Here is a 14,539-nt window from a genome sequence, read left to right as displayed (position 1 = left end):
CCACTTTTAAAAAGACTAGAGGAATGTCATGTGCTTTTACACCAACAATGTGGAGGCAAAAAAAAAAAAAAAAAAAAAAAAAAAAAAGGGAGGAATTCCTACAACTCACTGGCCACAAGCTCCAGCAAGAGACCCTGCCTCAATAAACAAGATCAGCGGCTCTTGACTCATGGCTGCCCTCTAGCCATCACACACACATGTGTACACCTGTGCACATGTACCCACACAAACAAGCAACCAAGTTCTTCTGGAACTTACAAACACAACCTAACGACATGGATCTTTGCTGGGAAACATTCCTCTGAGCCTTTGGGAAGCTGGCCATTCGCCTGGGCTCTGCCAGGCTAACCTATGGAAAAATAGCTCACAGAAGGGCGTCTCATTGCAGGTTTTGAAAGAGATTGATGAACTCGGTGATCTGCTGAATGTGAAATATTCTCCATTCAAGGAGTCAGGACGTGCTGCACTTGACAATAAGAAGTGTTCTGACAATGAAGCGAGCTTTGAGGAGATGAGCTCTGAGCCTCGAGCATAAGCTTCCTGGCTTGGAACAGAACGTAAAGCCTGCCAGAAAGACCTCCCTCCCTCTCTGTCTCACAAGTAATATAATTGTATTTTACCTCTTCCTAAGGACAACTTTATTTTCCAAATCAGCTTAACTGAATGAGGGAAATAGTCATTTCTCTACTATCTCTAATCCACTGCTGCTATATATATATATATATATATATATCTGTCTAGTTTAAATTTTTCCTCTCTTTTGATGGAAACACACAGACATACACTTTTCTTAGAGTATATTTTTTTAATGGCAGTGAACCTGTGTTTTAGCTGCTACTCTCCAGATTTTAGATCAGACCTTTTCAAGAGCTCCAACTAAATGAAAAGATTTTGATTTTTAACTTGAAAAAATCACTGTGCATTTGAGTGTGGCATCTGCACACATGAAAAAGAGGGTCAGGGAAGAGCTGAGTCCCTTGTTCTACCCACAGCAGTTCATATGTATCTTGGGAAGTTCCAGGAAAGGCAGAGGGCAGCATAGCTTTTGTTTGCCACATTTGGACTTTATCCAAGGACAGGTGTCAAAAGACACAGTTAATGCTTGGCAGAGAAGGCAGAACTGGCCAGTGGCAACCAGTGACGTCTTTGAAATGAACCTTCTTTTTCCTCTGGGTGTTCCACAACTTTATTGTTAACCTTTAAGGACTGGCAAGTTCATGGCTCTCATTTTCTAAAGAAGAGGAAGAAAAGCAGTCACAAGCAATCCAGTTTTGGACCTCGTCTAAAACTGCAAAATTAAAACAACCCAAATGATGCTCGTGCCGCACGAAGTGGGCTTAGCACGTTTGGCCTTTATTGCTTGAAGGAACGGCTTCCCGTTTCTCCACTGAGGTCTGAGGGCAGAGCGAACTCAATTTCCTTTAAGACACATTCCCAACTTACATTTGAAAACTGGACTGGCTCACTCTGAGGTATTTAAAGGCCATAGAGATATAGGTCCAGTAAATTGTGTCTTCTCTGGCACCTCTACTCAGCCCTGGTGAGAAGTGGCATCGCACACTGTTGTACAACTATGATTCACACACCCCCCCACCCCGGACCCACAAAACAACACAAACATCTCTGAAAAGATTAGTCTCCTGCTAATTGGTTCTAGTTGGTATGGAAAAAACCAGTGGAAAACCTTATCTTTAACAAGCTCCCAGATGGTGCCCAGACCTGGAAACTCCAAAGAGCAGTGGTGACCTTTTAGCCAAGCTTCTGTAACAGTTCGAATGAGTTACAGAACATTCCACTCCATCAAATGACACTGTAAACAAATCACTTCAAAAGAGGTTTGGCTCTGTGTGACACAGATGGGCCCAAGCTTTCATGCTGTGCACGGAGACAGAAATTCAACCTGCAGCACTAGCGCTGGACAGGGCAAGGCTGATGTTCAAAGCTCACTCAAGAAGAAAGTGATCACTGTATGGCGCGGTTTAAGGACTGTAGCTCGCTGGTGGATTATATTTTTTCTAGTGAATCCCTTGGGGCTGGAGAGGTGGCTTGGCCGCTGAGGGCACTTACCTCTCTTCCAGAGAGGACCTGAGTTCAGGTCTCAATGCTGAGGTTGGATTGTTCACCTGTAACTCCAACTCGGGGCTGTCTTGATGCCTCTGTGGGCACCGGAAGTCATATGAACATACCCACATTCAGACCCACACACATACATCTAATTAAAATATAACAAAATCACCATTAAAAGTGATTTCCGGCTATAAAGTGCCTCACAAGTGCTGAAAGCTAAAGGAATGCTGTGGTGATGGAGGAAAAGGAGCGACTGATGACTAAATTCCAGAGTGAGCTGGCGCAGCACTGCTTCTGCAGAGAAAACGCATCCTGTTGGTGCACAAAGAGGGGAAGAGGTGCAGGTCTCTCCTTTGTAATTTGTGTATTCAATGAAGTTGTCCTTAGCATATCATCGAAACAAAATGCAGAATACTTGCAGTTCAAAACAGGAAATGGAAGGATCAAGAGGGCTGAGAGAGGGCTGCGCTTGCTGCCAAGGCCTGCAAAGTAATAACTACCCCCTTCTTCTCTAGTCCTGTCCGTGATCTTCACCTGCCCTAAGTCACACCTGCCCTAAGATTTCCAACCACCAGATGAACAGGTATCCTCCTCAACAAGAGTGTTTGTGCTTATTACTTGCATGGAGGGATTTGAGTTCAGTTTGTCGTGGAGGGGTTATTTTCCTGCCCAGCATCTGGAGCAAGGAGGGAGGTTCTTTCCTCTCCATTAAGATCTGAAGGTCCTGAACCAGCTTGTTACCTTCCCCTACACATATGAAAAGACTCACTTTGTCAGGGTCTACAATGAATACACACTCAGGAGAAGAATTGCAATTTCAATGGATGCTTCCTGAGTGAGGAGAGGCCCTGACTTTATCTGGTAGCAACATGAGTACATATCATATAGAAATTTGTAAATTATAAGAAATACTGATTTTAATAAGAAAAAATCCTCTCCCACTAAGGTTAGTTAAGGCTGATTTCAATTCAGTGGAAGCTGCCGAGTTTACTAAGCAGAGCTCGGGTCTGTGGAGGTTAAGGGTTCAGTGAGGCGGTGTTTACATCCCAGCCACCCTATGTGCGTGTACTCATAGGCACGCAGACACGTGCATGAATACTTTTATATATGTTTAGAAAGGAAACAAGGGAAATGATGATACCAACTGAAGGTATCTGAATGATTGAGGGATAGGTGTTCTAGAAATCAGCTTTGGGAAAAACAGAAGCTGAAGGTTTCAGACATATTTGTAAGGAAGAAAATTTTGTAAGATGAAGAAATGACAAACACTCGTTTTTAATCTTATCATGGTAGGAGAGTGTCCTGGACACTTCCAGCCCTGCTGCCTTTCAACATGTTTCAGTTTGACAGAGACCACAGGCTTCAGAATTTATTAGGAGGCCTGTTAACATGACAGCCATGTGGCTCGCAGCAGACCACCACGGACTCTGATTGCAGCGCTGCCCTGCATTTTAACAAGCCTCCCCAGGTAATTCCAATGGATGCCAGAATTTGTAAGCCATTATTAGAGCGTTCGGTAGACCAGTGGGCTCCTATAACATAGCAGGGAACTTTTCTGATTCTTTGTTAATGTTTAAGGGTATTTATACTAGTAAGCTGAAATGAATTTAGTTCGTGCTTTTCCTTTTCTCCTCAACGGGCCATATTCTAAGGAATGTCTGTCTTTACAAAAAATAGGCCCAACATTGAAAAGGTCTTCACAAGATGCCTCTTGGCCTCTTTTTCCTTTGTGTTGGTTTCCTTTTTCCGGATATCTCCGCCATTAAAAGGGAAAGTTCAGCCTTTGACTGTTACAACTTCACAGTGGAATGTTATTCTTGCCAGCTCTCACAACACCCTCGACATCTTCTTTCAGAGGTGGCAAACATGAAATCCTAGCTCTTGTTTTAAAACCCAAGTTCTGGTGAATACTTAAACTGTCTTAAATACATGCTTTCATTCACAACGATCATAATTTTGAAAATTGTAAAAATGTATTTGTAATGTATTAGAACACCACACCCTGGCGTGTGTGAACTATTTTATAAATCAGGAAGAGAGTATCTCCCTGGTGCAGGGAGAGAACTCATTGATAATGTATCTCCCATGCAAGCACGAGGATCTATCTGAGCTTACTTACAGAAAAAGCAAAGTATGGAGGTATTATACAGGATTATACAGGTATAATGCTGGTGCTGGGAAGGCTAACCCAGGTAGATTTCTGGGGCTTGACAGCCAATCTACCTAGCCTTATTGGGAAGCTCCAGGTCCTAATGAGAGACCCTCTCGCTAAAAATAAGTATATAGCTCCTGAGGAACAGCACTCAAGGTTGACCTCTGGCCTTGACACACACACACACACACACACACACACACACACACACACAAAGAGAAGACCTTTTCTAGGCAAATACTGTGTATGATATATTGTGGTGTTGTGAAATGTGATATATAGGGTGTGAATACAATGTTTATGTTTCACTGAAACATTTGAGATGACCAGTTTCACTTCATTCTGCTGTAAAATGTTACTTTAATAAATAAATCATTTAAATTGACAGCATGAAAATCATAAATGGTTTTGTTTGTGTTGGTCATTTAAGTCAATCTTGGGAGGGAAAGGCCAGAGTAAAGCTTTGCATCTAGGAACTTTACTAGAGAAAACTGGTAGAAGTAGCTATTGCTAGAGAGACGTGTACTTTCATAGGAACCGACTGTGCGCAGCTCCCTCCACATTCCCCAGTGACATCACAATGGATGCTTGGAATTGGCCCAGTGGGAGAACTGACAACACACAAATTAGCAAGCACTCCCAATCATGGGTCAGGATGTCTGGCTCTTAAAAATTTAGCAGCAGACCACTGGAACCATACACTATGGTACAATTAACGAGCAGTAGTACAATAGGTATATGTTCATTCATAGCACAGACTTTGGCCAAATCAACGGGGAACTGAACAGTTAGATTGTCCCTTAGCACTGAGTCAAACTGAAGGAACAAAACTAGCCTCTCGGCAACCAAACAAAGTTCCCAGGAAGAGACACAGGGTGGACCATTAGCACAAGCGGACGATTCTGCTGCATTGAAGATGATTCCTGTGAGCTTCCGTTTAAAATTCATTTCTGAGATAGCCACTTAAGATTTATAACGGGAAAAGTAGAGTAAACTAGAATAGCATGAGGAACCCAAACACTATCATCACGCTCTAAGCATTGTCACTTCGTGACTAGGCTTTTCATTTTCCCCTTCACTCTCCCTCTCATTAGATTACTTTAAAGCGAACCCAGGAAATAATTTCATTTCATGACTAAGTATTTCCTGGAGTCTTTTGAAAAGGCAGTGATGTCTTAATTTGTTCCTCCTTTCAACCTCATTAAAATACAAGTCTTTGGAATAACATCAGCATCAAAATGAATCAAACGTGAACCTTGCTGTCTCTAGCTCCTCAGCAAGTTGTGGATTCGTACTTCAAAACTAAGAATTCATTCTGAAATAGGTCTATGCTGTCCTGGGAGCTAATCAGCCAATCGTCTTCAGACACCGTGCCTCACGCTTCCATACACACCGTCTCCTGGGCAATGCTGTCTAAGTTAAGAGACTTCTTGGAAGGCAGCAGAATTAAGTCTTCATTCGCAGAGCATAAACTGGAGTTCCGCAGCTCTGATGGTGTGTTGCTTTCTTAGGCACGTGCCCTCTTCCTTACAAAAGCAACTTTCTTTAAGGGTTATTTCAGTTAATCTTTGCATATTAGCAAAGGTAACTCAATCAAAAACGAAAGAACAAGTCAAACCAGTTTACTTCTTGGAAAAGGCTGATGCCTGTGCCAGTTTGGGATTAAGGCAGGAGCTGCGATTCTAATTCTCCTTGCAGCCTTTGGTCCAAATGAGGAGCTGGAAGCCAAAATTTGCAAGTCAACGGCACCAAAACCCTATCACAGAAATAAATCAGTAAAATACCTAACAGAAGGTCAGAATAGATGGGAAAGAGGATTTTTTTGTTCCTGCAGCATGAAACAGTACAGCCTTTTATTCAGGCCAGATGCTAATTTTTATATCAAAAATATTGATTGAAGGGACTAGTGATTTTGGCTCTCCCCCAAGTTTATTCAGGATCTCTCTTAATTAGGTCTGAGTCGGCTGCAATGCCCATGGCCAAGGGTAAGTCTGGCTCCAATCACCACGTGTGCTCTCTACTTCATCACGGGCCAAGGACTAAGGCAAGGAAATTGCAGCTTCTTTGTTTCTCCAGCCCCAAAGTTTGTTTTTTTCCAGATCTGAAGCATGCATGGAGAAAATCTGTAAGGAAGACCAAAAGGAGCAGAGTGGTGGTGGCTCAGCCTGTGGTGAGATCAGTCTGCCCGGCACCTCGCCTGTGACCCCACGCAGGAATAAAGGTCCGTGCGTGAAGACAAACGGGCCGCAGCATGAGGTCACAGGAAAAGAGCTTAGCATCCAGTAAACAGGAGTTTCTCAATAAGCTTAAGGAGTCCACCGGTCAATGGAGTTTCATTTTTAGGGATAAAATAACTGCTTGTGCAACAATACATGACTTTCCTATAACATGTCTATTTTGTAAATAATTACAGCTGTCATGCTACTGTTTTTATAGTGTCAATACTGATTTCTCAAAATTTATGCAAGTCTTTTTAAAAATGTCACACACACAAAACATCGGTAAATCACAGCCACAAATTATAGACACCTCTAACAAAATGAGTTTTTCACTATGTGTGAAGTAGCATGTTGATGTTTATATATGTACATATATATATCAATTGATATCTATATATCAATTCTACTAAAAAAAATTCTGACGAAATATCTATGAAGACTTGACTGTAAAGATATTCTTAAGTAAATCTAAAAACTAAAAACTTGTAAGATATTTTATTAATAAGAAAACCCAAAGTAGTACCAGTTAACTATTAGAGATTTCCTATATAAAAGATTCTTTAAGTCCGACATATATCAGTAATATTTTATTAAAGTGAATCTATATGTAGTGAGATGAAAAGTTTATACATGTTTTAATTATAAGTTCCAAGCAGAAAGGAAACATGACTGATTAATTTGTATTAATCAATACTGCCTTTCATTATAAGGATAGAAGGCCAGGATGTTCAGATTATCTGAAGAAAAGTAGCAACAGCCAAATGAGTAGCCAAAGTGAACAGGAAAAGCTTTCACGGGCAGACACAGACAATCTACAAGAAGGAGAACTTTTGGGATGCTCTGAATGTGAAGGACGTATGTCAATCTCACCAAGATACATCCATAAAAATAAAGACGAAAAAGGAAACAGAGCTCACAAAAATGAAAAATTACCTAGCATTTAAATATTTGATGAATACAAATTAATAGAAAACCAAGAAGATGTGTGTTTAAATATCTCTTAGACTATAGAGCAAAGGTCAAACAAATAAAAACATGAGCGAAAATGTAAAAGAAGCAGGCTATTGACAAGGAAGGCCAACATTCATCCATCCAAAACTTAAAATGGATGACTAGGAAGCATGGAACACAGGGGAACCATGTAAATAATAAAAGAACCATCTCCCTGGTTCTGGAACAAAACAAAAAGAAACAGGCTAGTAAGTGCTAATATGAAGACTAAACGGTTTTCACTATTATAGATATGTCTTCAGGAATTGTATGCCACCCAGAGTAAACAGAAGGATTTCAATATTTACAGCTAGAGAAACAACAAAACAGTCACACGTAGGAAGAAGTAATTTTACTATTGATGTTGCAAGCATGTCCTTCACACAGTTCCTATCAGCATTCTCCCCGTTCCCTACTGTAGACCAGCCGTTCTCTCAACACGCACCAATGTTATCCGCGTGTTAGAGTCATCACCCATCTGCTTTAGAAAAAGCGGCTTTCAGTCCTGCCTGGTGGCCCTTTAGGAAGGATAACCCCCTTCCCTATGTACATTGCCTGCTTTTCCTTGGCACTTTTCTTAATTGTAGTCCCTGACAGTTTGTACACAAAACCTGATGCTAGAAGACAGGGAAGCAAGGTCTGCTGAATTCAGGGGGAAACAGGTTTCGACCTGAAATCCTTCATGAAGAAATACCTACCTAACGAAAGGAAAGCAAAATAGAAGCATGCATGCACTGTGTGTGTGTGTGTGTGTGTGTGTGTGTGTGTGTGTCAAAGAAAAAATGCTCTGACTAGACCACAACTACAACAAGACTTTCACTTAATTGTATATGAATTAAGTTGCCCAAGCTAGCCTAAAATTCAGGATGGTCCTGAACTTGTATTCTCCCTGCCGCAACTTTCTAAATAGCTGAAATTAAATGGCTTGTGGCATCATGCTTAGGTAAAACAAGGAGTTTTAAACATGAATCATTTAAAGCTTATGTCCTTCTTTTAAAAATATCACTTACAAACATTCCAGCAAACACTTCAAAGACAAAAGTAGACATAGTCACCAATACAAAGTGGAATTCACTAACAGGCAGTAAAAAAAATCCCTCAGAATAATCAGTCAGAGTAAAATTGATGAAACTGTAATCTCTCTCTCGCTCTCTCTCTCTTTCTCTCTCTCTCTTTACACACACACACACACACACACACACACACACACACACACACACAGAAAGATTGGGCTATATTTTGTTCCAAATGGAATTCTAATCCGGTATCCCTAGTTGTCAATCCTCACAATGTTTCCGGTTCATGCTATTTAAGCCTGTGGCCTACCAGCCCTGATGACTTTGTCCCATTGTGCATGATTGAGGTTCCCAGTTCAGTCTATGGAAAAGGAAAAGTGAACAAGGAAGAGAGAGCTGATTAGCCCTGCCTCATGCCTGACTTAACTCTGACCCCAGACACACTTAGAGAGGGTAGGCCTGATTGTGATGTCTGGACAAAAGGATGTCCGGAGAACTGCAATAAAAGGAACTGCTCTAATACCCCAGTGCCTGGAGGTCCAGCGTCCTCTCTAGTACCACTCCTGTACCTACCACATTCACCTACATGAGCCATGAAGGCCTGGAAGCTCCCTCCATCCGCCATTCACAGAGACCACACGACTGTTATCCATAGCTGCCCACCCAAAAGTTCATCTCGTCTTTCTTACTACTCTTGGAGACATCCACTGAGTTCCTCAGAGTGCTATACTTAGTACAGGTCACAGTGTCCGAGCTGGCTGTCATATTGCATGCTCACTTGGAAGGCACTTCGGAAAAGCTTGCCTGGAGAAGAGGAGGAACTCTCCAGAGGTGTCCATCCGCTATCCTCACAGCCAGAACCCTGAGCAGGGTAGGTCTGGCCCATATGCTCCTTGGGATATGAGCAGAGAGGTGATAGGCTTCTCACCTCTGTGATCTCCCTCTGTTTCTCAGATTGTCACACCTCACTTCAGGCCGCTCCTGGGTTTCATTAGTTACGGGGAAAGCAAGCCAGAGGTTTGTTTAGGATTGGCGCTTTTCAGTTTCACTTTCACAGGACAATAGACTGGAGTCAGCTCTCCAGTAAAGAGCTAAAAAAGAGAAGCCATGGCCTACTTTATGGCCTGTTTACCCATCTGCATCTTCCATGAACACGTTCCTAGAGTCCCCTGCTCCTGGGTTATGACCTTCAGAGTTTTGCAGCTGGTTCAAAGCTACATTTCAGTGACAGTTTAAGAGCTAGGAGAAGTAGACACTAAAAAATTACAGCACTGGCAAAAATGCGTTCTTGCCCTTCCCCGGGAAGTGCCTTCCTGGGTTAGCCAGCCAGCCTTTAGCCTGAGTCTATGTGGTTCATGTGACAACAGGGTTCATGTACGGTAGGTCTTCACCTTGAAGAAGTAAGAACATAGAGCTGGATGCTCTCACGAAGTTTCTGCTGATCATAATGCTACGGGCATGTTCAGGCACTTGGGATTAGGTTTCTAAAGTTTATGATAAAACAGATGTTTTATAAAGGGGTAAAGCTTAAAATAAGAAAGAAAGCAGTTAAATCCAGTTAAAAAATTATTTAGAAGCTATTACATGTTCATTATTTTTCCTGAATTACAAGATACTGCAGAGAAGACAAACTTTCAGTATTATTCTGGTGTACAAGATACATTAAGAATGTACCTCTTACATGCACAATCCCACTTCTAAACATTTGTTTTAAAGAAATATTTGAGGAGGAGGGGTGTATATTTGTTTAGAAGGGGTCATTATGGAAAAAGGAGTTGAAAGATTCTAGGAGCCAGAGGATCAGAAAGTTTTTGGCAATATTGTGTCTCCTGGGAATGTCAGAAGCCATACCCAGGAAGGCTCACCAACATGACTGCCTGAACATGACCTGGGAAAAAAGGACACCGATGGGTATGCTAATGTGAATGGGGGAAAGCCAGCCTCAGCCTTAGACAAAGAGCTACAGGTAACTAAGGAATGCTGGACATGAGAGAAACAGTCTTCCCCAGGGAAGAGCACATCAGTTGGCTACCCAGTTCTAAATGATCAGCCCTGAAAACAGACATGCAAGTAACAATATATGTACAATATTTAAAAAGAGGAGCAAGGAGGAATACACGGGAGGAATTGAAGGGAGGAAAGGAAGGGAGAAATGGTTTCCGGTAGTATGCTCTAAATATCAGAAACACTCAGTATGGAAGAGAAATTTTAGATCCGTGTAACATCCTTTTAAATGTGGAGACTGGTAGTAAAGTTAGAAATCAGTGGTGATGAGAAATGAAGAAACCGAAACATCAACTGTAATAGAGGACCTGAGCCCCACTCTCCGGTCTCCAGAACATGGAGTTTTGATGCCGATGTAATGAAACACAATGAGGACTTGGACCAGTAACAAGTGAGAAGTCAGACTCCAATAACTAATTAATTAAACATAATTAATATCACAATAAAATGAAGTTTTTTTCTGTTTAGATTTTAAATGGAGGGAAAAATGTAGCTTGAGAAACCATAACCTCATGGGTTTGATTTACATATATATTTATCAGAATTTTGGTAAAATTAAATTAATATATGATATGCCCTAAGCTGTAATGGCATTAGAAAAGGCCAGAACTCAGTGGGGAAATAACCCACAGTGAGCAAGAGGCGTAGAAACAGACTTGAGAGCTTATATAGGTATCTTCCATAGACAGGCCAGGTACATTCTGCTTAATTGACTGAAGATGGCAAAGAAGAAACAGAGCAGGTGTGCAAAATAAAACGTAGTAATGTAGAGAGACGCTTGGAAGCACCATCTTGAGAAGGTGGCTAAGACAGAAGGTTAGGCATAGCTTAACAGTGAGTGCAAGAAACAAATCCACCAGGATTTAACTCAGTGGGCTAGAGAGAAAAATACGGACGTTAAAGAGAAAAGGTAATATAGTACAAAGATTTAGCAAAAGAAACCACAGTATTTTTGGCAAAAGCTAAATGTTTGAAATAAATGTAAGTTTCTACAAAGAGGAGGCTTATTTTAGTTTTAATATTTTTATTTGAGGTTTATTTGGATTTATCTATTATTTGATAGTTGTGAAAATACACCTATTACTGTTGAGAGCATAAACAGTTTTGCACACTAATAAGATTTAAAATGCACTGAACAGCTGGGAAGATAGGTCTCGCAGTGTTTGTTCAGTGTGCAAGCATGAGGGGGCTGGACTGCAGAACCCCTGCCCTAAAACACCGGACACAGTCCCAGCACTGAGTGAGGACAGAGTCACTGCGGCTTTTCTGCCATCCAGTCTACCTAATGATGACCTCAGCCTGATGGCAGACTACAGCAAAGGAGGCATGTGTTGTCCCTGAAGATGGCATCTGAGGTTGTCCTCTGCACACACACGTGCACACACACACATTTATACACGCCAAACATAAGAGGGCCTAAGGGGTCATAGCATCCTTGTATCTATCATACCATGCAAGTTCAGTCTTCACATCCACTCGCAACGGCTCGTAACAGCAGCTCGTGAAGATCTGACAGCCTCTTTTGGCCTCCATGGGCACCTGAACGCATGTGCACATTTCCACATACATACACACATATAGACATACACATACAACTGAAAAAGTAAAAGAAATCCTTAAAAAAATTAAATGTGTTGACTCCAATGCCTAGAGAAAGGTCTGAAATTTTTGTTTTCAATTTCCCTGCATAAATAGGAAGTGTGTCCGTGTGTGCGCACGCGCACTTACATGTGTGCAAGGTGCATGCAATTATCTACAATTAGAAAACAAAGGAAATTCGTCTTCTGGGAAACTCGGGTTTGCAGCTCCTTCTGGATGTGATGAGGAGCCGCTGACACTGGGGAGAGCAACTTTGTGCGGCTGACAGTTCTGTGGCTTTGCTCTCAGGGCCAGGGGTGTGAAAGCCCTAGAGAGGGTCTGGAGCCCGCAGGGTGAAACGCAGTGAGACACAGTGTCTCTGACAAAGACCTAGCATCGGAGTTCATAGGGCCGGTTCGTCCTGCTGCTTAGAACCGTCTGCTCCTGCGAGTTCTCGGGACAGCAGCCTCCGAGAGGACTCTCAGCTGTAGCCGCGCTGTTTTGTAGACAGAGCAGGAAGTCTTCGGGGGAGTCTCCGCTCAGCTTCGCTTTGGTGGATTCCCACGCTCGCTCTGAAGTCCCACTCCAGCAGAGGAGGGTCACTCATGAGCAGGCAGTCACTCAAAAGGAAGAAGTCTGTGGGAAAATACCGGTGCTAGGGACAAATTCCGCCTGTAGCCAGACGCTCCCAGCCCTGCCGGTTGGCAGGAGTTCCCTCGCTGTGCCCGCCAGCTCTCCTCCACTTGTTCAGTCTTCAGCCAAGCAAAACCCAACCCCTGCTTTTTCTTCAAGCTAGGCCTGCAGTCGTCTCTACATTTTCCCAGTATTTACTTTCTGAAGCTGGCCGCGAATCCTTGTGAACCCGTTTGTTTTACTGACGTTTGTTCCGTTTTCTTTATCCGTCTTTAATGCCCGCTATGACATTGACGTCATCACGAGGCCAGCTTGCTTCATGCACGCATGAAGGCACCTAAAAGACCATGCAGGAAAATACTTTCTGGTGGACGTGTAAAGCTTAAAATGGAAATAATAAGACACCTTGCTTGCGCTCATCTGCTTTACTTCGATGCAGTCACTGGCCACGTTCACTTTAACACACAGTCATTTCCTGGGTGACAACCAACCATTCCATCCCACAGCTGTGCAGGGAGAGGGCGGGGCTGCGGCGAAGGCAGCCAGGGCTCCCTGCAGCCGACCCGCATTGCTTCACCATCTGTGAGCACAGGAGGATTCCTCTTCTATAACATAGGACTCGTAAGCCCTACTCAGCCACCCCTCAAGGGCCTCACAAGGATAAAATAAGACAGTTTAAACAGCAGTACTTGATAAACTGTAAAGCATTCAGCAGTGAAGCGCGCTTCTGGGTGAATTTCCAGGGTGAGCATTCCGCAGCTGCTGGAGTTGTGCTACGCACCGGGTCCCTATTCCTGCACGCAGCACACAGCTGCCAAGGGCAGGCACCCACAGCTGCCAAGGGCAGGCACCCACATCCTTGTGCCTGGCCGTTTTCTCTGGATAGCGGAGCGAGATTCTGCTCATGCGCACTGAAGGATGACAGTACCTTTTCCCTACCCCAGGAGCAGCAAGGCCATGACAGAGATAGCACAGAAAGCAAGCATTTCTCCAGAGCTGAGAAAACTCTGAGAAGTGAAATGTGCCTTCACTGACCTGGAGTGAATCAGCGTGATGAGGTTCCCATGATCCTTTGGCTGTCTTTTTTTTTTTTTTTTTTTTTTTTTTAAGAATAATTCCCTCCTGACATGGCTCCTATCCCTGCTTCAAGGAATCAATTCCCAAATCAACTTCTACTCTTCTATTCTGATCTTGGAGTTGGTTTCTGAAGAATCAAAATAAAGAAGAACATCAAATTAGTCTTAAGTAGGTAATAGATGGCCGATTGGGCATGAAAGTTGTATACTGGACAATTACTTCAAAATATATCCAATGCTTCTTTTTAAGTTATTTCTGAGTGGGTTTTTACTGTCTATGTAGAGGGTACCTTTGTTTCTAATTAATTCATTATGTTGCTGGGGTGAGGGTCAGACTTGGCCTGCCTCCAGAGAAAGATAAAACACAAGCAATGGTACCCAGATGTAGTTTTCTCAAAGCCTGTCCTGAAGATAGATAATGCTATTAGAAAGTAGAACCTACAATTAGTATATTTATCAGTAAAATACCCACTAGACTGTGATAAATTTGTGTGTTTGAAGGCAAAAGAGAAAATATGTTCAAGATGCACTTCTTAGCCGCCATCAAAAACAGTTCTTTTTTTTTTTTTCTGAGCTCATTTCCATTGTAACAAGCTACTAAACTGTGCTGAACTAGCCTTTCAATTGAGGTTCATAAGAAACGAGGGCTTCTCGTTTTGTGAGTGTTTTAAAGGTACAATTTAATTTCCAGCAAGAATGCACGGAAATACATAGAAATACTGTAAAGGGGATATCTAGAAGGGTTTGTTGTTGCATTTTATAATTGAATCAACTTTGCTTAAGCCTTTTTCTCTCCTCAGGTTC

General features: G+C 42.4%; 1 protein-coding gene across 1 annotated transcript in view; it reads left to right on the top strand.

Annotated features, from left to right (window-relative positions):
* The window catches only part of Sptlc3 (serine palmitoyltransferase long chain base subunit 3), a 100,503-nt gene extending 99,968 nt beyond the window's left edge, over positions 1–535 (top strand). The window contains exon 12 of the mRNA XM_055602687.1: positions 389–535. Coding sequence (XP_055458662.1) covers positions 389–535 — 147 coding nt within the window. The remainder of the gene's footprint in view (positions 1–388) is intronic.
* The last annotated feature ends 14,004 nt before the right edge of the window (positions 536–14,539 follow it).

The sequence above is a fragment of the Psammomys obesus genome, unplaced genomic scaffold (assembly GCF_907164565.1).
Source record: "Psammomys obesus unplaced genomic scaffold, mPsaObe1.curated_primary_1811, whole genome shotgun sequence".
NCBI classification, from domain to species: Eukaryota; Metazoa; Chordata; class Mammalia; order Rodentia; family Muridae; genus Psammomys; species Psammomys obesus.
The sequence above is the reverse complement of the archived record's forward strand: the minus strand, read 5'-3'. Positions and strand labels throughout refer to the sequence as shown.